General features: G+C 44.4%; 1 protein-coding gene across 2 annotated transcripts; it reads right to left on the bottom strand.

Annotated features, from left to right (window-relative positions):
• Nucleotides 1–950: 950 nt before the first annotated feature.
• LOC115193564 (arachidonate 5-lipoxygenase) lies at nucleotides 951–23,827 on the bottom strand. Of its 2 annotated transcripts, XM_029752302.1 has the most exons (15): nucleotides 23,588–23,606; nucleotides 23,371–23,504; nucleotides 18,062–18,260; nucleotides 17,803–17,884; nucleotides 17,432–17,554; nucleotides 11,526–11,632; nucleotides 11,066–11,238; nucleotides 10,676–10,822; nucleotides 7,498–7,701; nucleotides 7,235–7,321; nucleotides 6,366–6,544; nucleotides 5,233–5,354; nucleotides 4,395–4,495; nucleotides 1,577–1,747; nucleotides 951–1,361 (listed from the first exon to the last, which is right to left on the bottom strand). In XM_029752302.1, coding segments are annotated over exons 1-15 (2,010 nt in total). In that variant the 5' UTR covers nucleotides 23,589–23,606; the 3' UTR covers nucleotides 951–1,181. The 2 variants fall into 2 exon arrangements, with proteins under 2 accessions (XP_029608162.1, XP_029608161.1); XM_029752301.1 differs by having other exon boundaries at nucleotides 23,371–23,827.

Raw genomic sequence — 23,827 nt, 5'->3', positions numbered from 1 at the left:
ATCAATACAATGGATCCAAATGATACATCTGTTTATTTTAGTCAGAGAATTATTGAGATTTTCAAATATGAACATTTACATGATTGATATGAATTGAAATGATAGATGTTTGATGATGTATAGCTGGCTCCTATAATTCTCTCTTTGAGAGAACATACTTGTTGATGTTGACCTTTCATGTTTGACCTCAGACTTTACTGTACAGGGCTTTGCTTAGCTATTTGATGAGAACGGTTTTTACTGCCAAGCTCTATAATAACTTTGTAACGGCGGCCCTCCATTTTCCCCAGCATTTGCACAATTCTGGCAACTTTCCCCAAATTCCAAAGTTTTCCAGATGTCCCGGTTGGAATATTCACAGATTTCTGGAAAACCTGACCATTTTGGGAAAGTTCCTGGAATAATGAAACCCCTAAACCATACTGTGTAACATTACTCTGGCAGAGGTCTGTCTGTGTAAGAGGACACACAGCTCTCCTGCAGAACATATGTAACTTAAACAGACATTCCATAAGGAAAGCCGTTCCGTCCCCCATCATCAAAATAATAACCCTTGTGCTGAGAAAGTGTTACTTGCATAAAACTACAGTGCTTTACTACTGACTCGACTTGAACATACGACTGTTTCCCTCCTTCATATATCATTCCACATGTTTGTCTGTGAGTTTACCTTTGAATAGTAACTGTATAAAATTTTGGTAAGAAAATAAGTACTTATGTTTTAAAAAATAAATATTGATGTGTTTTGATTTGTTTCATTTCCCATGTTTGAATAAAGTATGTAGATTGAAAAACCAACCAAATAAAAATGAAAACCTTTAAACGGTTTGTTATTATGAATACCAGAATGTCTTCTTTCATTTTAGCTGGTGAATATGCGCGGTGACTTTCTGCTGGTGACTTTCATTGTCACCAACAGTTTTACAATACTATAAGGAGAAATAGAAAAGCACATTTTGAGAATTTTTATTTGACATTTGAATTGTACAACAATGATGATTCACTTTCTGTTTGTAAAAATCGCTGGCAAAAAAGTTGAATTGCATCAGTGGGTATGTGCTTATCATAGCACAATATACATACAGCACAGTATGTAAGAAACAACACCATAAATCACTGTTCACAATATCTCCATCAGTCCCTCGCTCCCATCCTTCCTCTCACCCTCCTCCATCCCTCTCTCAGACAGCCACACTGTTAGGGATGCGGTCAGGAGAGAAGTAGTAGTAGGGTAGTTTCTTGCCTTCGTTGCGGATCTTGATGGCACTGCTGACCTCTGCCAGTCTCTTCCTGAATGATTCCATGGCCTCCTTCACAGGCTTCTCTATGAAGTGCTCATCTGGGTACATCCCCAGGAACAGCTGGAGAGAGAGAGAGAGAGAGAGAGAGAGAGAGACAGACACACAGAGGTTGGAGGGCTTTCTTTAACATTCAGAATAAAAGCAGACAACCGTGTGTGTGTGCATGTGTTATGTGCATGTGTGTTGTGTGCATGTGTTGTGTGCGTGTGTTATGTGCATGTGTGTTGTGTGCATGTGTTGTGTGCGTGTGTTGTGTGTGTGTGTGTTGTGTTTACTTCATTCTCCTGGAACTGACTAAGGGCCCAGACAGCCCCTAGGTGCCAGCAGGACCGGCCGCGGTCAGGGAGACTCTCGATGATGAACTTCACATCTACCACCCCCTTTTGTGTGGGAGGGGGCTTCCGCATGGTGGGGGGCGCATTGGGGATCCACGAGCACCAGTCATACTGAAATACACAGAGTAGGCAGACATTAACATCTAAGGGAAGCTAGGTGGTACTCTCGTATGATGACAGTGGATTGTGCAGTCAGATGGAACAGAGTAAATCATCATTTTAACGTCATAGATGTAGCCGGTGGTAACTTGTGGAATAGATACCGTCTGGAATGCGGTTTTAACCAATCAGCATTCAGGATTAGACCCACCCGTTGTATAATGTGGACCAATTGTCCAAAGCCTACCTGACTAAATAGCCTACCTGAGCAAATCTTACCTGTCTAAAGTCTACCTTACAAAATCTAACCAAGGCTTGGATTCAATCAGATCGAGCATTGACCAGCCTTAACCAGCGTTGGCCGATATCTGCATAGCAGATGTTTTGGCGGTGTTGGAGGTAACAGCGGTATGAGCTGACATATCGGTGAGCGGCTGCTCTTGTGTGTCACAAACCACTCCCTTATTAACCCTACTGCATTAGAAGTTACAAACCACTCCCTTATTAACCCTACTGCTTTAGAAGTTACAAACCACTTCCTTATGATCCCTACTGCATTAGAAGTTACAAACCACTCCCTTATTAACCCTACTGCATTAGAAGTTACAAACCACTCCCTTATTAACCCTACTGCATTAGAAGTTACGAACCACTTCCTTATTAGCCCTACTGCATTAGAAGTTACAAACCACTCCCTTATTAACCCTACTGCTTTAGAAGTTACAAACCACTCCCTTATTAACCCTACTGCTTTAGAAGTTACAAACCACTCCCTTATTAACCCTACTGCTTTAGAAGTTACAAACCACTTCCTTATTAACCCTACTGCATTAGAAGTTACAAACCACTCCCTTATTAACCCTACTGCATTAGAAGTTACAAACCACTTCCTTATTAACCCTACTGCGTTAGAAGTTACAAACCACTTCCTTATGATCCCTACTGCGTTAGAAGTTACAAACCACTTCCTTATTAACCCTACTGCATTAGAAGTTACAACCCACTTCCTTATTAACCCTACTGCATTAGAAGTTACAAACCACTCCCTTATTAACCCTACTGCGTTAGAAGTTACAAACCACTCCCTTATTAACCCTACTGCATTAGAAGTTACAAACCACTCCCTTATTAACCCTACTGCATTAGAAGTTACAAACCACTCCCTTATTAACCCTACTGCTTTAGAAGTTACAAACCACTCCCTTATTAACCCTACTGCTTTAGAAGTTACAACCCACTTCATTATGATCCCTACTGCATTAGAAGTTACAAACCACTCCCTTATTAACCCTACTGCTTTAGAAGTTACAACCCACTTCATTATGATCCCTACTGCATTAGAAGTTACAAACCACTCCCTTATTAACCCTACTGCATTAGAAGTTACAAACCACTCCCTTATTAACCCTACTGCTTTAGAAGTTACAAACCACTTCCTTATGATCCCTATCAATCAAATTTCAATCAAATGTATTTATAAAGCCCTTCTTACATCAGCTGATGTCACAAAGTGCTATACAGAAAGCAAGCCGAAAACCCCAAACAGCAAGCAATGCAGGTAAGGAAGCACGGTGGCTAGTAAAAACATCCTAGGAAGGCCAGAACCTAGGAAGAAACCTAGAGAGGAACCAGGCTATGAGGGGTGGCCAGTCCTACTGCGTTAGAAGTTACAAACCACCTCCTCATTGACCCTACTGCGTTAGAAGTTACAAACCACTCCCTTATTAACCCTACTGCATTAGAAGTTACAAACCACTCCCTTATTAACCCTACTGCATTAGAAGTTACAAACCACTTCCTTATGATCCCTACTGCATTAGAAGTTACAAACCACTCCGATATGATTCCTACTGTGTTTGAAGTTACAAACCACTTCCTTATTAACCCTACTGCATTAGAAGTTACAAACCACTTCCTTATGAGCCCTATTGCATTAGAAGTTACAAACCACTTCCTTATGATCCCTACTGCATTAGAAGTTACAAACCACTCCGATATGATTCCTACTGTGTTTGAAGTTACAAACCACTTCCTTATTAACCCTACTGCATTAGAAGTTACAAACCACTTCCTTATTAATCCTACTGCATTAGAAGTTACAACCCACTTCCTTATTAACCCTACTGCATTAGAAGTTACAAACCACTTCCTTATTAACCCTACTGCATTAGAAGTTACAAACCACTCCCTTATTAACCCTACTGCTTTAGAAGTTACAAACCACTCCCTTATTAACCCTACTGCATTAGAAGTTACAAACCACTTCCTTATGACCCCTACTGCGTTAGAAGTTCAAAAACCGTCACTAGAAAGTGTAACCTCTATCAATGTTAGACATCATTATTAAGCTAATGCCTTTGGATGGGGGGGATTTATGCCTATCAATCTAATTTGAGTGTTTGAATTTGTAACGTGGTTGCATACACTTTTAACGCAGCTGCATGGGATTATAGTCGAGTGTGGTTTCATTGCATCCAATGGCACTGTCCTTGATAAGGTAACGCAGTGAGCCGCTTGTAGATTTCACAGCTCTAATGCTGTTCCACCTCTAACACCATTTTTTACATGAACATTGTAGTCATTTAGCAGACCTACAGTTAGACCGCCAAAACAACGCTATGCAGATGTCAATCTGATTGAATCTAGCCCTAAATGTTACCTGTCCGAAGTTGACAGCAGCATGGTGAGCAGAGGCAGTGAAGATGATGACAGTCAGGTACTCTGTGAGATCCTCACGTGTCTTCAGGGATTTGGGAAACTCTGCAGAAAAAGTTTCCATATAATCCAGTCTAATGTTATTTGTCACATGCTTCATAAACAACAGGTGAATACCAACAGTGAAATGTTTACTTACGGGTCCATTTCCAACAATGCAGAGTTAAATTAAAAATAAATAGTGACATTAAATGACTCCTTGTCATTTTATTTATTTATTTTTAATTGAAACTTTATTTAACCAGGCAAGTCAGTTATTTACAATGACAGCCTACAACGGACAAACCCAGACGACGCTGGGCCAATTGTGCGCCGCCCTATGGGACTCCCAATCACGGCCGGTTGTGATACAGCCTGGATTCGAACCAGGGTCTGTAGTGATGCCTCAACCACTGAGATGCGCCACTCGGGGAGCCATAGAGTGCAGTGGTCAGCCCTTGCTTAACGCCAAGTTAAGTAAAACAAGTCGTTGGGGGCAACACAGGATGTTTAACAAGTCTTGTGCCGCAACACAGGATGTTTATTTTGACACTTGTTCCATGAGTGAGCCACTAACCAGTCCCTGACAGAGAGGCTATTGGCCAACTCAAAAGTTAAGTACATGTCTGTATACAAGGGTGTCTGCATAGCTAAATATCGATAATGTTACTGTGTGGTCAGCTACGTCTTTCAACACAATCCAGAGAAATAAGAAGTGTGTATTTGTATTGCAGATAACTCAAATATTTTAAAGCAGGCTATGCCATTGTCGTGTTTGTTGGTTATTATGTGTTTGTACCCACCACAGCAATCAAGGTCCTGCATCCCAAAGCTGCAGACATCTTTAACGAATGCCTGGATCTCCTCATCCTTCTGTACTGTGTCGTCACTGTCGTAGTAGATACACACCACGTCCCACACAAAACTAGAGTCAAAATAAAATGTAGGCTTAGGGTTAGAATAATAGCTAGGGTTAGGGCTGATCAATGATGTGGACATGAAGCTAGGTTTAGGGTTAGGGCTGATCAATGATGTGGACATGAAGCTAGGTTTAGGGTTAGGGCTGATCAATGATGTGGACATGAAGCTAGGTTTAGGGTTAGGGCTGATCAATGATGTGGACATGGAGCTAGGGTGAGGGTTGAGCCAGCGTGTGGACATGGAGCTAGGGTGAGGGTTGAGCCAGCGTGTGGACATGGAGCTAGGGTGAGGGTTGAGCCAGCGTGTGGACATGGAGCTAGGGTGAGGGTTGAGCCAGCGTGTGGACATGGAGCTAGGGTGGGGGTTGAGCCAGGGTGTGGACATGGAGCTAGGGTGAGGGTTGAGCCAGCGTGTGGACATGGAGCTAGGGTGAGGGTTGAGCCAGCGTGTGGACATGGAGCTAGGGTGAGGGTTGAGCCAGCGTGTGGACATGAAGCTAGGGTGAGGGTTGAGCCAGCGTGTGGACATGAAGCTAGGGTGAGGGTTGAGCCAGTGTGTGGACATGAAGGTAGGGTGAGGGTTGAGCCAGTGTGTGGACATGAAGCTAGGGTGAGGGTTGAGCCAGTGTGTGGACATGAAGCTAGGGTGAGGGTTGAGCCAGTGTGTGGACATGAAGGTAGGGTGAGGGTTGAGCCAGTGTGTGGACATGAAGCTAGGGTGAGGGTTGAGCCAGTGTGTGGACATGAAGGTAGGGTGAGGGTTGAGCCAGCGTGTGGACATGAAGCTAGGGTGAGGGTTGAGCCAGTGTGTGGACATGAAGCTAGGGTGAGGGTTTGAGCCAGTGTGTGGACATGAAGCTAGGGTGAGGGTTGAGCCAGTGTGTGGACATGAAGCTAGGGTGAGGGTTAGCCACCACCTGGCATCTCTTCCTGGTGATTGGTCTGGTCCCCCCCCCCCCCCCCCCCCCCCCCACACACACACACACACACACACACACCCCCCTATAACCTCTGACCTCTTGGTGGCATCCCAGACCCTGTTCCCGTCATCTCTGTAGTAGTAGTAGGGTAGGTCCTCAGGGCTGTCCACCCCGCGCGCCTTAATGGCATCAGGGAAACATAGAGATCTGAAGGTCAGTGACCTCATGGCCTTCTGAATCATCTCAACATGACCTCCACCTCCTGTACCGTTGGCCTGAGGAGAGACAGACACATTACCTGTACCGTTGGCCTGAGGAGAGACAGACACATTACCTGTACCGTTGGCCTGAGGAGAGACAGACACATTACCTGTACCGTTGGCCTGAGGAGAGACAGACACATTACCTGTACCGTTGGCCTGAGGAGAGACAGACACATTACCTGTACCGTTGGCCTGAGGAGAGACAGACACATTACCTGTACCGCTGGCCTGAGGAGAGACAGACACATTACCTGTACCGTTGGCCTGAGGAGAGACAGACACATTACCTGTACAGTTGGCCTGGGGAGAGACAGACACATTAACTGTACAGTTGGCCTGGGGAGAGACAGACACATTAACTGTACCGTTGATCTGAGGAGAGACAGACACATAAACAGCACTGTTGATCTGGGGTGAGACAGACACATTAACTGTACCGTTGATCTGAGGAGAGACAGACACATTAACTGTACAGTTGGCCTGGGGAGAGACAGACACATTAACTGTACCGTTGGCCTGAGGAGAGACAGACACATAAACAGCACTGTTGATCTGGGGTGAGACAGACACATTAACTGTACCGTTGGCATGAGGAGAGACAGACACATTAACTGTACCGTTGGCATGAGGAGAGACAGACACATTAACTGAATCTGTCTATGTCTCTGTCTCTCTCGCTCTCAAACACACACACGTTCTCACCTTATCGAAGATGCCAAACTCACAGATGAGTTGCTCTCTGGCCTTGGTGTTGATGGCGATGGTGAAACGAATGTGAGGAAGGAGCAACTAGAGTAGGACAGACCATCAGTGAGTCAACCAATCGATCAATCAATCAATCAGTACATTTATAACTAACCAATCCATGAATCAATGATTAAAGAATCAACCTATCAATGAATCAACTATTCAGTCACATTAGCAGGAACAAAACTCAAGCACAGACTGACGTGTAGTTGGTGTACCTTATATGCAGGGTGTATAGCAGGAAGCTGTCTGAACATGGCCACTCCAAACACCTCCGAGACCAGGTGAGTCCTCAGAAGGTGTGTGACTGTCTGGTGGATGTGGAAGTCTGAGGAGCGGACCCAGATCTTAGCTAGCATCCAGTCATACTGACCATCACTGGGCAGGAAGATAGGGTTGTCCTTCCCTGGAGTCTGACCCAGCTAGGAGACAGAGAGGAGGAGGAGGAGGAGGAGGAGGAGGAAGAGAGGGAGAATGAGGCGGAGGGGGAGGGGGAGGATGAAGGGGAGGAAGAGAGAGAGGAAGAACATGGCCGGAGGAGAGGAGAGGTATGTTTTACTAGATGGTGAAGAAACATGTGAAGTAAGCTTATGGGTCGTTCCATCAATTCCTTGCCTTTTGAAAAGTGCAATGAACTTTTGACTTATTTTAACATTCTGTCATAAAGAGCACATGTTCAACTTGATAAAAAACACGTTTTCCCTTCTCAAGAGATAAAAAAAAGTATCAGCATGTTAAATGTGCAACCAGAGGAAAAGAAAACTCTAGATCACCTTTACTCCACTCACAGAGACTCACAAAGCTGTCCCTCGCCCTCCATTTGACAAATCTGACCATAATTCTATCCTCCTGATTCCTGCTTACAAGCAACAATTAAAGCAGAAATCACCAGTAACTCGGTCAATAAAAAGTGGTCAGACGAAGCAGATGTTTTATTTTATTTCACCTTTATTTAACCAGGTAGGCCAGTTGAGAACAAGTTCTCATTTACAACTGTGACCTGGTCAAGATAAAGCAAAGCAGTGTGACACAAACAACAATACAGAGTTACACATGGAATAAACAAATGTACAGTCAATAACACAATAGAAAAAGTCTATATACAGTGTGCGCAAATTGCGTGAGGAGGTAAGGAAATAAATAGGCCATAGTAGATGCTAAGCTACAGGACTGTTTTGCTAGCACAGACTAAAATATGTTCCGGGATTCTTCCTATGGCATTGAGGAGTACACCACATCAGTCATTGACTTCATCAATAAGTGCATCGATGACATCGTCCCCACAGTGACCGTATGTACATACCCCAACCAGAAGCCATGGATTACAGGCAACATCCGCACTAAGCTAAAGGCTAGAGCTGCCGCTTTCAAGGAGCGAGACTCTAACCCAGAAGCTTATAAGAAATCCCGCTATGCCCTCCGACAATCCATCAAACAGGCAAAGCGTCAATACAGGACTAAGATCGAATCGTACTACACCAGCTCCGATGCTCGTCGGATGTGGCAGGGCATGCAAACCATTACAGACTACAAAGGGAAGTACAGATCCGAGAGCTGCCCAGTGATACGAGCGTACCAGACGAGCTAAACTACTTCTATGCTCGCTTCGAGACAAATAACAATGAAACATGCATGAGAGCACCAGCTGTTCCGGACGACTGTGTGATCACGCTCTCCACAGCTGATGTGGGTAAGACCTTTAAACAGGTCAACATTCACAAGGTCGCAGGGCCAGACGGATTACCAGGACGTGTACTACGAGCATGCCCTGACCAACTGGAAAGTGTCTTCACTGACATTTTCAAGCTCTCCCTGTCTGAGTCTGTAATACCAACATGTTTTAAGCAGACCACCATAGTCCCTGTGCCCAAGAACACAACACTTAGGTAACCTGCCTAAATGACTACCGACCCGTAGCACTCACGTCTGTAGCCATGAAGTGCTTTGAAAGGCTGGTCATGGCTCACATCAACGCCATTATCCCAGAAACCCTAGACCCACTCCAATTTGCATACTGCCCTAACAGATCCACAGATGATGAAATCTTTATTGCACTGCCCTTTCCCACCTGGACAAAAGGAACACCTATGTGAGAATGCTATTCTTTGACTACAGCTCAACATTCAACATCATAGTGCCCTCAAAGCTCATCAACAAGCTAAGGACCCTGGGACTAAACACCTCCCTCTGCAACTGGATCCAGGACTTCTTAACGGGCCGCCCCAAGGTGGTAAGGGTAGGTAACAACATATCCGCCACGCTGATTCTCAACACAGGGGCTCCTCAGGGGTGCGTGCTCAGTCCCCTCCTGTACTCCCTGTTCACTCATGACTGCATGGCCAGGCACGACTCCAACACCATCATTACATTTCCAGATGACACAACAGTGGTAGACCCGACAACCGACAACGATGAGACCTGACCATGTGGTGCAAGGACAACAACCTATCCCTCAACCTGGTTAAGACAAAGGAGATGATTGTGGACTACAGGAAAAGGAGGACCGAGCACGCCCCTATTCTCATCGACAAGGCTGTAGTGAAGCAGGTTGAGAGCTTCAAGTTCCTTGGTGTCCACATCACCAACAAACTAACATGGTCCAAGCACACCAAGACAGTCGTGAAGAGGGCACGATAAAACCTATTCCCCCTCAGGAGACTGAAAAGATTTGGCATGGGTCCTCAGATCCTCAAAAGGTTTAACAGCTGCACCATCGAGAGCATCCTGACGGGTTGCATCACTGCCTGGTATGGCAACTGCTCGGCCTCCGACCGCAAGGCACTACAGAGGGTAGTGCGTACGGCCCAGTATATCACTGGGGCCAAGTTTCCTGTCATCCAGGACCTCTATACCAGGCGGTGTCAGAGGGAGGCCCTATTTTGTCAAAGACTCCTGCCACCCTAGTCATAGACTGTTCTCTCTGCTACCACACGGCAAGCGATACCGGACCGCCAAGTCTAGGTCCAAGATGCTTCTAAACAGCTTCTACCCCCAAGCCAATCACTATTCACATTAAATAACTAATAATCTTCAGAAATGACTATCAAAGCAACAAAATAACTAGGGCTTTACAATGATGGTAAAACTTGGATAACTTTTGGGATTAAGTTGGTTAAAATCTTCCTAGAAGTGACAAAGGGTTGACAGAGGGACACTTTAGCAAGCCTTTATTCACTTTTTTTATTTTTTATTTATGAAATATTTGTGCACAATTTCTACTTAAGATATCAAAGCCACTAATTTTGTGGAACGACCCTTATAACAATTGACAAAAGGACTTAAACTTTACACTATTATGACACAAACAGTTGTTCAGCTGAGCTATTTGGCTAATGGCTAGGGTTAACACTAGCCAACTGCTCCCTAGTGTTTATCTAAGCACACAGAGTAGCCTACCTGTATGGCCAGAGGCAGGATCTTGCTCTGGCTGTTGTTGTACAGCAGACAGATAGGAGCAGCCAGGTACTGTAGCGTACAGGGGTCTGTACTGTTGGGACTGATGTCTTCCATCAACTCATAGTCTGCTAGGTAGATGTTACCAGCCTGCAAACAATACATAATACAAGGGGTGAATGTCTTAGAATTAACCTCCGAGTCTGTCTTTCTGAATGCCTTGTCTGTTTGTGTGTACAATCTGTCACAGGTACAGTGAGTGGATGTGATGTGTGCATGCATGTGTATATGCTTGCACAACTGCGTGCAGGTGCCATGTGACATGTGTGTGTATCAGTCATAGAATTAGGAATTAGAATAATTGAATAGGATCTCTATGGGTTCAGTCTCTACCTTGATCTCCTCCTCCAGAGTCATCTCTCTCTCCAGACAGTCTGCCACCATGTTGTGTGTAACAGGGAACTTCTCTGGCAGCTTGGTGCACTTCTGGATCATCACTGGGTTACAGCCGTTCAGGTACTGGTAGCCAAACATAAAGTCCTCTTTCCAGTGCTGCATCACATACTCTAGGATAGGGGGAGGGGAGGAGAGGAGAGGAGAGGAGAGGAGAGGAGAGGAGAGGAGAGGAGAGGAGAGGAGAGGAGAGGAGAGGAGAGGAGAGGAGAGGAAAAGGGATGGGATGGGATGGGAGGGGAGGGGTGGGGGAGAAGAGGAGGAGAGGAGAGGAGAAGAGAGAATGAGAGTGGAGGAGGAGGGGAGGAGGAGAGGAGAAGAGAATTATGATTGCAGAAACAGCTAGTATAGTGCCGGTCTTACATAAGGGGACCCTATGGAGAAAACAGAGACCACACACCTGAGATGGTGTTTTTGATCCTGACGAAGATCCGCTCAAAGTCAGCAAAGTCATTCCAGGAGGACTGGAACATGTGCATGAACTGGTTCACACACAGGTTCTCTATCCTGGGGAGGAAAGGACAACATCATCTAGCTGCAGGAGATTTATGATTCCTGATCCACCCTCCTGACTGACCTCTGCGATACCATGTAGAGAAACAAAATGTAATCTCAGGAGATCAGGATGGTCAAGTGAAGCTAAGATTTATGTTGAGTTATTTTCTTCCAATTTCAATGTGATCAACAAACAAGACAATTCAGGAAATGTCCCTCGCTGACTTACATGGACTTACTGGCAACCAGGAGTTGATGATGTATGTACACCTTCTTTACACACTTATCCACCTTATATTAGAACGTTAGCAGCGTTGGTTGTTAGGGATTAATTTATGGATAGAGTTATCGCTTCCCTTCCTTGTTATGATTCGCGCACATATGTGTGCAGTACTTTGGCAACAACATTTGGGATACCGAGAATGCTGCTACTCACCTCCTGGTGAGTAATATTCACTAGTCATTGGTACATTAGTACTGTCAATGTAGGTCAGTCATCATGTTTTGAATGTAATCCTACCCATCACCAGTCTGGTTAAGCTACATCAAGCATTGTGCAATGTCTTAATAGCACAACGTACTGCATGTGGTCCTTTGTATTTGTACCCTGTGCGCTCTGCAGATAAGATGTTATCAATGCAAATTCATCTGCACAAATAATTCAGCTGCACAAATAATTCAGCTGCACAAATAATTCAGCTGCACAAATAATTCAGTTGTTCAAACAAGCCACAGCAACAGTCATGATGACACCAACACTTCTCAGGACTATAAATACACGGCATGCTAACACCAGCCACTTCCTCTAATTCCTCATCACGTCTTTGAGTAGACCAAACATTAAGAACACGTCCTAATATTGAGTTGCACCCCCCCAATTCGTTGGAGCACGGACTCTATAAGGTGTCGAAAGCTTTCCACAGGGATGCTGGCCCATGTTGACTCCAATGGGTGCTGGACTATTCTTGATACACACAGGAAACTTTGAGCGTGAAAAACCCAGCAGTGTTGCAGTTCCTGACACAAACTGGTGTGCCTGGCACCTACTACCATACCCCGTTCAAAGGCACTTAAATCGCTTGTCTTGGCTATTCACCCTCTGAATGGCACGCATACACAACCCATGTCTCAAGGCTTGAAAACACAATCCATGTCTCAAAAACACAATCCATGTCTCAAGGCTTGAAAATCATTATTTACATGTAACCTCCCCAGTATCTACAGATTGAAGTGGATTTAAGTGACATGAATAAGTGATCATCAACTGACCAGGTGAATGCTATGTAATGAGCAGCTGTCATTAATGTTTTGTATACTGAGTGTATAAGCCATTTAGCAGACGCTTTAATCCAAAGCGATTTACAGTCATGTGTGTTTACATTTTACATATGGGTGATACCGGGAATCGAACCCACTATCCTGGCATTATAAGCACCTTGCTCTACCAACTGAGCTACAGAGGACCACACAGAGAAACTACAGAGCAAAGACAGACAACCCGTTTCCAAGGTTGCTATCCCTCCTAAGCAATCAAAGGAAAGTTGGACGTCATCATCACCCATATTCACCTTATTTTCTCATTTCATAATGTAGATTAAAGCATACAGTAAGCTGATAGGTGTGAACCAAAGTATTTGTCTCATTTTTCAGGGAAGTCAGGAATCAATACACGCAGTCAGTCAGGAAAGCAAAAACTAGCTTTTTCAAACAGAAATTTGCATCCTGTAAAGTTTTGGGACACTGTAAAGTCCATGGAGAATAAGAGCACCTCCTCCAAGCTGCTCACTGCACTGAGGCTAGGAAACACTGTCACCACCAATAAATCCACAATAATCGAGAATTTCAATAAGCATTTCTCTACGGCTGGCCATGATTTCCTCCTGGCTACCCCAACCCCGGCCAACAGCTCTGCACCCACCGCAGCTACTTGCCCAAGCCTCCCCAGCTTCTCCTTCACCCAAATCCAGATAGCAGATGTTCTGAAAGAGCTGCAAAACCTGGACCCGTACAAATCAGCTGTGCTAGACAATCTGGACCCTCTCTTTCTAAAATTATCCGCCGCCATTGTTGCAACCCCTATTACCAGTCTGTTCAACCTCTCTTCGTATCTTCCGAGATCCCTAAAGATTGGAAAGCTACCGCGGTCATCCCCCTCTTCAAAGGGGGTGACACTCTGGACCCAAACTGTTATAGACCTATATCCATCCTGCCCTGCCTTTCTAAAGTCTTCGAAAGTCAAGTTAATAAACAGATCACTGACCATTTCGAATCCCACCATACCTTCTCCGCTGTGCAATCCAGTTTCCGAGCTGGTCACGGGTGCACCTCAGCCACGCTCAAGGTCCTAAACGATATCATAACCGGCATCGATAAAAGACAGTACTGTGCAGCCGTCTTCATCGACCTGGCCAAGGCTTTCAACTCTGTCAATCACCGTATTCTTATCGGCAGACTCAACAGCCTTGGTTTCTCAAATGACTGCCTCGCCTGGTTCACCAACTAATTCTCAGACAGAGTTCAGTGTGTCAAATCGGAGGGCCTGTTGTCCGGACCTCTGGCAGTCTCTATGGGGGTACCACAGGGATCAATTCTCGGGCCGACTGTTTTCTCTGTATATATCAACGATGTCGCTCTTGCTGCTGGTGATTCCCTGATCCACCTCTACGCAGACGACACCATTCTGTATACATCTGGCCCTTCTTTGGACACTGTGTTAACTAACCTCTAAACGAGCTTCAATGCCATACAACACTCCTTCCGTGGCCTCCAACTGCTCTTAAACGCTAGTAAAACTAAATGCATGCTTTTCAACCGCTCGCTGCCCGCACCCGCCCGCCCGACTAGCATCACTACTCTGGACGGTTCTGACTTCCTGTCATCTAGGACCACTACTCTGGACGGTTCTGACAACTACAAATACCTAGGTGTCTGGCTAGACTGTAAACTCTCCTTCCAGACTCATATTAAACATCTCCAATCCAAAATTAAATCTAGAATCAGCTTCCTATTTCGCAACAAAGCCTCCTTCACTAACGCTGCCAAACATACCCTCGTAAAACTGACTATCCTACCGATCCTCAACTTCGGCGATGTAATTTACAAAATAGCTTCCAATACTCTACTCAGCAAACTGGATGAAGTCTATCACAGTGCCATCTGTTTTTCACCAAAGCCCCTTATACCACCCACCACTGCGACCTGTATGCTCTAGTCGGCTGGCCCTCGCTACATATTCGTCACCAGACCCACTGGCTCCAGGTCATATATAAGTCTATGCTAGGTAAAGCTCCGCCTTAGCTCACTGGTCACGATAACACCCACCCGTAGCACGCGCTCCAGCAGGTATATCTCACTGGTCATCCCCAAAGCCAACACCTCTTTGGCCGCCTTTCCATCCAGTTCTCTGCTGCCAATGACTGAAACAATTTGCAAAAATCACTGAAGCTGGAGACTTATATTTCCCTCTCTAACTTTAAACATCAGCTATCTGAGCAGCTAATCGCTGCAGCTGTACATAGCCCTTCTGTAAATAGCCCACCCAATCTACCTACCTCATCCCCATATTGTTTTTATTTACTTTTCTGCTCTTTTGCACACCAGTATTTCTACTTGCACATCATCATCTGCTCATCTATCACTCCAGTGTTAATTTGCTAAATTGTAATTACTCCGCTACTATGGCCTATTTATTGCCTTACCTCCTTACGCCATTTGCACACACTGTATATAGACGTTCTTTTATTTCTATTGTATTATTGACTACGCTTGTTTATTCCATGTGTAACTCTGTGCTGTTGTTTGTGTCACACTGCTTTGCTTTATCTTGGCCAGGTCGCAGTTGTAAATGAGAACTTGTTCTCCACTAGCCTACCTGGTTAAATAAAGGTGAAATAAAAAAATATATGTGTTTGTGTTTAGGTCTGGTGACGTGTAGGATACATGCAAATGTCCCTGGTTACTCATACATTAACTCTCCTGTTCCACAGGCTTTCATACAGAGCTTTGAAACAGGTTTCCTTTTAGTCTCATTTACATACTACTCACCACCCACCTACTGAGCCAACAGCGGATTTTTGTTTCCCATTTAGCCTTTATTCAAACCAAGAAGTCCCTTTGAGAACAATAAAAAAAACATTCTGAGGAACACCTCACTAGATGACAGCTCCATCCTGGACAACCTGACATTTAGAGCATAAGTGTCAATGCAATAAACAAATACTGCCCCTAAAAAACTGAAAATCCTCTATTATGACAAGCATGGGTCTTCTACATGGACATCTCCACATTGGAAAGAGGCCTGCTGTAGGTTTAGCACTGTAGAGAGTACAAATTAAACCGAGTGTAAATCTCCACATTGGAAAGAGGCCCGCTGTAGGTTTAGCACTGTAGAGAGTACAAATTAAACCGAGTGTAAATCTCCACATTGGAAAGAGGCCCGCTGTAGGTTTAGCACTGTAGAGAGTACAAATTAAACCCAGTGTAAATCTCCACATTGGAAAGACTAGGTCTACTGAAGGTTTAGCACTGTAGAGAGTACAAATTAAACCGAGTGTAAATCTCCACATTGGAAAGAGGCCTGCTGTAGGTGTAGCACTGTAGAGAGTACAAATTAAACCAAGTATAAATCTCCACATTGGAAAGAGGCCTCCTGAAGGTTTAGCACTGTACGGAGTACAAATTAAACCGAGTGTAAATCTCCACATTGGAAAGAGGCCTACTGTAGTTCTTTAAAATGTAATTTAACTAGGGAAGTCAGTTAAGAACAAATTCTTATTTACAATGACAGCCTACACTGGCCAAACCCCGACGACGCTGGGCCAATTGTGCGCTGCCCTGTGGGACTCCCAATCACAGCCGGTTGTGATACAGCCTGGATTCGAACCAGGGTGTCTGTAGTGACACCTCAAGCACTGAGATGCAGTGCCGTAGACCGCTGCGCCACTCAGGCAAGTACAAATTAAGCCGAGTGTAAATCTCCACATTGGAAAGATTAGACCTACTGTAGGTTCAGCACTATAGAGAGTACAAATCAAACCGAGTGTTAGACTGGCTGGACAATGTTGTAAATCCGATCAAATCAAATGTTATTTGTCACATGCGCCAAATACAACTGGTATAGACTTTACCGTGAAATGCTTACTTACGAACCCTTCCCAACAATGCCGTTAAAGAATTTAACTAAAATAGTAACACAAGAGGAATCAAATAAAATACACAAGAATGGAGCTATATACAGGAAGTACCAGTACCAGATTAATGTGGAGCTATATACAGGAAGTACCAGTACCAGATTAATGTGGAGCTATATACAGGGAGTACCAGTACCAGATTAATGTGGAGCTATATACAGGGAGTACCAGTACCAGATCAATGTGGAGCTATATACAGGGAGTACCAGTACCAGATCAATGTGGAGCTATATACAGGGAGTACCAGTACCAGATCAATGTGGAGCTATATACAGGGAGTACCAGATCAATGTGGAGCTATATACAGGGAGTACCAGTACCAGATCAATGTCCAGAGGTAAGAATATTTGAGGTAGATATGTACATGAAGGCAGGGTAAAGTGACTAGGCATCAGGATAGATAATAATAAGGTATTTGAGGTAGATATGTACATGAAGGCAGGGTAAAGTGACTTGGCATCAGGATAGATAATAATAAAAGTAAAATAAAGGACAGTAAAGTGAGTGTAAATGTGATGAGGGGAAACAGTTATGAGGGGAAACAGTGGTAGCAGGGTTTGAACCTGTAACCCTGTAATGATAGAACAATGGTTACAGAGTGTAGTATGGATGCAGTACTTACGCCTTACTGTAGTTAAGAACGAAGTCCACTCCTTTCTCGCTGTCAAACTGGATATCTCTGGGAAGCTCCTTGTGTGTGTTGGCATCTATACTCATAGGAAACCCAGGCTGCCACTCACTCCATCTATACACAGCAGGACATCACAGAGTCACTAGCACGTTCAGCAGCACTACTGAATTAGGACTACGTAACACTGTGCACAGATCTTTTACTGTTAGGCTACACTTTATAAAGTCAGTGCATTGAATACTAGAAAACATTGACGAGTTCAATACATTGAATACATGTATTTGTTTAACGCATCTTGGTATATTATCAATATGTTACAATTGTGATGTAGATATGTGCTACACCATAAACCCAGCTCTCGCCTGTAGGTTTTCTGTCTGCTCTCCAGCTCTTTACGGCGGTGCTGCTTCTCCAGTCTGGTCTTGTCGTCCTTTGGCAACCGTGCTTAAAACAGTGAAAAACCGGAATGAAGATGATTCTAGATTGACTTCTGTGTTCCTTAAGATAAGGAGTGGGACAGACAGACAGACAGACAGACAGACAGACAGACAGACAGACAAACAAAGAGAGAGACAGACCGACAGACAGATGTGACCGACCAACCGAAAGACAGACAGGTACCTCTGCCGTCCCTAAGGACCACCTCCTTGTTGTCCACCAGCCAGCGGAAGCAGGGGTACTCTACGTAGTCTCCAGAGGGAGTCTTCACTGTGATGTACTTACAGTACCAGTCATCCTGAACCCAGTACTTATTCTTCTCTATCTTCACTAGCTCCATTTCTCCCAGGTTCTCCACCACCGTCACATCATACGAGTCCACCTGAGGACGGACAACCAGGATTAGAGTGATTGAGCTTGCTCTCATCCTGTGTAGAGGAAACATAATGGGCTAATTCCTGGACCCAGATTCAGCCTAACCTGAGGACGGACAATAGTCATTACCAGGTTGTCACTGTTACGGAAAGTGATTTTTTTAAATGAATGACTTATACCGAACAAGGTTTATTGTGTTTGTTGGGATCCCCATAGCTGTTAATTTTGCTCCAGGTACTCTTTCTGGGGTCCAGATACAACAGTCAGAAAGAGACAGCATGATGTTGATACCAGCTCATGAGTCACTGTTAGTGCAATAGAGGAAGTATACAGCCGATGCATCCTGAACAAAAGAGTACAACTGGATCGAGTGAACAAGATTCAGACACTGATGAAGCTTTTAATGCCAGAATGAGTTGACAATTTTGATCAGATAGGGAAGCTTTTAATTGGGGCAGCAGCGTAGCCTTGTGGTTAGAGCGTTGGACGAGTATCCGAAAGGTTGCTAGATCGAATCCCCGAGCTGACAAGGTACAAAATCTGTCGTTCTGCCCCTGAACAAGGCAGTTAACTCATTGTTCGTAGGCCGTCATTGAAAATAAGAATTTGTTCTTAACTGACTTTCCTAGTTAAATAAAGGTAAAAAAAAAATAAAAATAAATGAACGTTCATGGGTCACGAGCAGGTCACTCATCAGCTATTGGCTGTAGAAGACGTTTGTCAATAGGCCTTATGTTGTTATTTTGCTTCCTTAGAGTGAAAGAGCAGAGAATTTAGTAATCTGATTCCGTTAGACCACCCTCAAACACAGTGACAGCGATGGTGGTGATGGCGCCTCCAGGACTCACTCTGCACCCGAGCGTAACCCTTTTATCTAGTACTGTACTATGTAGTGGTAAAGGCACGTTTCTACAGGACAATCAATGTAAAGAGATTTGATCGCCTTAAAAAATGCATTATATAATCCAATCCATTGTATTTCCAGGTGACAACCAGGTAAATAGCACTGTGTAAATGGGACGAATCACAGTAAAGTCTCTTTACTTCATCTCTATGGATTACTCCCCTTGACTCATATTGGAGCACAATTTCAGGCACAATTTATTTAAGAGAATAGAGCTCAACAAGTTTATGTGTAACCTCACTGACTGACTGAGTGGTTCCTCTTTTCTCAGCTTGCAGTGTGAACCTGATGACAGATGTTCCAACAGGGCTGGACCCTGCAACACATTCTGTGGCAGATTTACACTGAGGAACAGTAAGATAAAAAAAATTATGCTGAAAGAGGAAAGGGCCTTCCCCATACTGTTGCCACAAAGTTGGAAGCACAGAATTGTCTAGAATGTCATTGTGTATATACAGTTGTCGGAAATTTACATACACTTAGGTTGGAGTCATTAACATTTTACTTTAAGTCATTTAGCAGATGCTCTTATCCAGAGCGACTTACAGTAGTGAATGCATGCATTTCATTATTATTATTTTTTTGTACTGGCCCCCCGTGGGAATCGAACCCACAACCCTGGCGTTGCACAAACCATGCTGACGTTGCAAACACCATGCTCTACCAACTGAGCCACAGGGTAGATTAAAACTCATTTTTCAACCACTCCACAAATTTCTTGTTAACAAACTATAGTTTTGGCAAGTAGGTTAGGACATCTACTTTGTGCATGACACAAGTCATTTTTCCAACAATTGTTTATAGACAGATTATTTCACTTATAATTCACTGTATCACAATTTCAGTGGGTCAGAAGTTTACATACACTAAGTTGACTGTGCCTTTAAACAGCTTGGAAAATTCCAGAAAATGATGTCATGGCTTTAGAAGCTTCTGATAAGCTAATTGACATCATTTGAGTCAATTGGAGGTGTACCTGTGGATGTATTTCAAGGCCTACCTTCAAACCCAGTGCCTCTTTGCTTAACATCATGGTAAAATCTAAAGAAATCAGCCAAGTCCTCAGAAAATAAATTGTAGACCTCCACAAGTCTGGTTTATCCTTGGGAGCAATTTCCAAATGCCTGAAGGTACCACGTTAATCTGTCCAAACAATAGTACGCAAGTATGAACACCATGGGACCACGCAGCCGTCATACCGCTCAGGAAGGAGACGCATTCTGCCTCCTAGAGATGAATGTACTTTGGTGCGAAAAGTGCAAATCAATCCCAGAACAACAGCAAAGGACCTTGTGAAGATGCTGGAGGAAAAGGGTACAAAAGTATCTATATTCACAGTAAAAAGAGTCCTATATCGACATAACCTGAAAGGCCGCTCAGCAAGGAAGAAGCCACTGCTCCAAAACCACCATAAAAAAGCCAGACTACGGTTTGCAACTGCACATGGGGACAAAGATAGTACTTTTTGGAGAAAAAGTTTCATCTGGTCTGATGAAACAAAAATATAACTGTTTGGCCATAATGACTATTGTTATGTTTGGAGGAAAAATGGGAAGCTTGCAAGCTGAAGAACACCATCCCAACTGTGAAGCACAGGGGTGGCAGCATCATGTTGTGGGGGAGCTTTGCTGCAGGAGGGACTGGTGCACTTCGCAAAATAGATGGTATCATGAGGAAGGAAAATTATGTGGACATATTGAAGCAACATCTCAAGACATCAGTCAGGAAGTTAAAGCTTGGTCGCAAATGGGTCTTCCAAATGGACAATGACCCCAAGCATACTTCCAAAGTTGTGGCAAAATGGCTTAAGGACAACAAAGTCAAGGTATTGCAGTGGCCATCACAAAGCCCTGACCTCAATCCCATAGAAAATTTGTGAGCAGAACTGAAAAGGTGTGTGCGAGCAAGGAGGCCTACAAACCTGACTCCGTTACACCAGCCCTGTCAGGAGGAATGGGACAAAATTCACCCAACTTATTGTGGGATGCTTGTGGAAGGCTCCCCGAAACAATTGATCCAAGTTAAACAGTTTAAAGGCAATGCTACCAAATACTAATTGAGTGTATGTAAACTTCTGACCAACTGGGAATTTGATGAAAGAAATAAAAGCTGAAATAAATTATTCTCTCTACTATTATTCTGACATTTCACATTCTTAAAATAAAGTGGTGTTCATAACTGACCTAAGACAGGGAATTTTTACTAGTATTAAATGTCAGAAATTATGAAAAACTGAGTTTAAATGTATTTGGCTATGGTGTATGTTTTCCCAGACAGGGGTCTTGTGAGGGCTTTCAGAGGTAGATATTTTGTGATCCAACACTTGCACTACATGACCAAAAGTATGTGGACACCAGCTCGTCAAACATCTCATTCCAAAATCATTGGCATTAATATGGAGGTGATCCCTCCTTTGCTGCTATACCAGCCTCCACTCTTCTGGGAAGACTTTCCACTAGATGTTGGAACTACGGGGACCTGCTTCCATTTACCCACAAGAGCATTAGTGAGGTTGGACACTGATGTTGGGCGATTAGGCCTGGCTTGCAGTCGGCGTTCCAATTCATCCCAAAAGTGTTTGATGGGGTTGAGATCAGAGCTCTGTGTAGGCCAGTTCTTCCACACCAATCTCAACAAACCCATTTTTTGTACTTTTACCCAATTGGTAGTTACAGTCTTGTCCCATCGCTGCAACTCCCCTACAGACTGGGGAGAGGTAAAGGTTGAGAGCCATGCATCCTCCGAAACACGACCCTGCCAAGCCACACTGCTTCTTTACACACTGCTCGCTTAACCCAGAAGCACCAACGTGTCGTAGGAAACACCATCCAGATAGCAGGCGCCCGGCCTGCCACAAGGAGTAGCTAGAGTACGATAAGACAAGGAAACCCCGGCCGGCCAAATCCTCCCCTAGCCCGGTTGACGCTGGGCTAATTGTGCGCCACCTCATGGGTTTCCCGGTCATGGCCAGCTGTGACACAGACTGGGATCGAACCCGGTCTGTAGTGACGCCTCAAGCACTGTGATGCAGTGGCTTAGACCTCTGCGCCACTCGGGAGGTCCACTACAAACCATTTCTGTATGAACTGTGATTTGTGCATGGGGGCATTGTCATACTGAAACAGGAAAGGGCCTTCTCCAAACTGTTGCCAAAACTTTGGAAGCACAGAATTGTCTAGAATGTCATTGTATGCTGTTGAGTTAAGACTTCCCTTCACTGGAACTAAAGGGCCTAGCCTGAAGCATGACAAAAAGCCCCAGATCATTATTCCTCCTCCACCAAACTTTACAGTTGGCACTGTGCATTGGGGCAGGTAGGGTTCTCATGGCGTCCGCGAGATTCATCACTCCAGAGAATGTTTCCACTGCTCTAGAGTCCAATGGAGGCGAGCTTTACACAACTCTAGCCGGCTCTTGGCATTGCACATGGTGATCTTAGGCTTGTGTGCGGGTGCTCGGTCATGGAAACCCATTTCATGAAGCTCCTGACAAACATTTATTGTGCTGACGTTGCTTCCAGAGGCAGTTTGGATCTTGGTAGTGAGTATTGCAACCGAGGACAAACGATTTTTATGCGCTGCAGCACTCGGCGGTCCCATTCTGTGAGCTTGTGTGGCCTACCACTTCGCGGCTGAGCCATTGTTGCTCCTCGACATTTACACTTCACAATAACAGCACTTACAGTTGACCGGGGCAGCTCTACAAGGGCACAAATTTGACGAACTGACTTGTTGGAAAGGTGGTATCCTATGATGGTGCCACGTTGAAAGTCACAGAGCTCTTCTGTAAGGCCATTCTACTACCAATGTTTGTCTATGGAGATTGCATGGCTGTGTGCTCGATTTTAGCAATGGGTGTGGTTGAAATAGCCGAATCCACTAATTTGAAGGGGTGTCCACATACTTCTGCATATATAGTGTATGTAATTGTCTACACAACTAGTAACCAGTCATCCTAAAGAGCCCAATCAATTCCTTTCTTTTGAAGTTTAGACTTCAGGACAAATACCAGAGTAAGCTTTCTACTAAGTAAATGTCCAGTCTCAAGTCTGATGAAGGTACAATATTTCCAATGATTGTCATTAACAAGGTCAACTCTGTCTTTCAAGTAATGCACACGCTGTGAAACCTTCAAGCTCACTCTAACACGAACTCTGGACAGTGAGCACAACAGACAAAACCCTAACCACACAAGCCACTGCAACTCAACTCACCGCCCCTCTCTCGAAGTCATTGTAGAGTGGTTTGTCCAGTAAAGTCCTCTCACTGCAGCCCTCTGTTCCCACCAGGGTGATGTATATGTAGTCATCAGTCCCTGCAAACCACTGGCTCCCTGTAGCCACCGTCACTGTGTAGGATGGCATGGTGGTTAACACAGGATAGACAGGAGATATCCACTGGTTAACTCTGCAGGCAGATATGATCACCTACTACAAGTGCGTTGGTTGTTCACTTTGAGAGAGTCTGGACCAAATTAGAGTTCCCCTTTCTGCTCATGAATATATGTAGACCCTCCTCTCTCTCTCTCTCTCTCATAAACATCCCCTAATGTACTGACACCACACATGCAATGTAAAAGCATTTAAACAACTAGCTAGAGGCAGAGGCATGTGATAATGTTTCATGTGGGCTGGTGTACTGTTTGACCCCACCCCTGTATCATGCCTGAAG

The sequence above is a fragment of the Salmo trutta genome, chromosome 5 (assembly GCF_901001165.1).
Source record: "Salmo trutta chromosome 5, fSalTru1.1, whole genome shotgun sequence".
Lineage (NCBI taxonomy): Eukaryota > Metazoa > Chordata > Actinopteri > Salmoniformes > Salmonidae > Salmo > Salmo trutta.
This window is presented reverse-complemented; position numbering and strand designations above follow the sequence as displayed.

Excerpts from the sequence above, each read along its gene's own strand:
- LOC115193564 (XM_029752301.1), bottom strand. The coding sequence starts at position 23,520 with ATGCCATCCTACACAGTGACGGTGGCTACAGGGAGCCAGTGGTTTGCA. Across the intron at positions 1,748-4,394 it reads CTGCTGTCAACTTCGGACAG|TATGACTGGTGCTCGTGGAT; the intron begins GTAACATTTAGG and ends TGTGTATTTCAG. Across the intron at positions 1,362-1,576 it reads GTCAGTTCCAGGAGAATGAA|CTGTTCCTGGGGATGTACCC; the intron begins GTAAACACAACA and ends CTCTCTCTCCAG.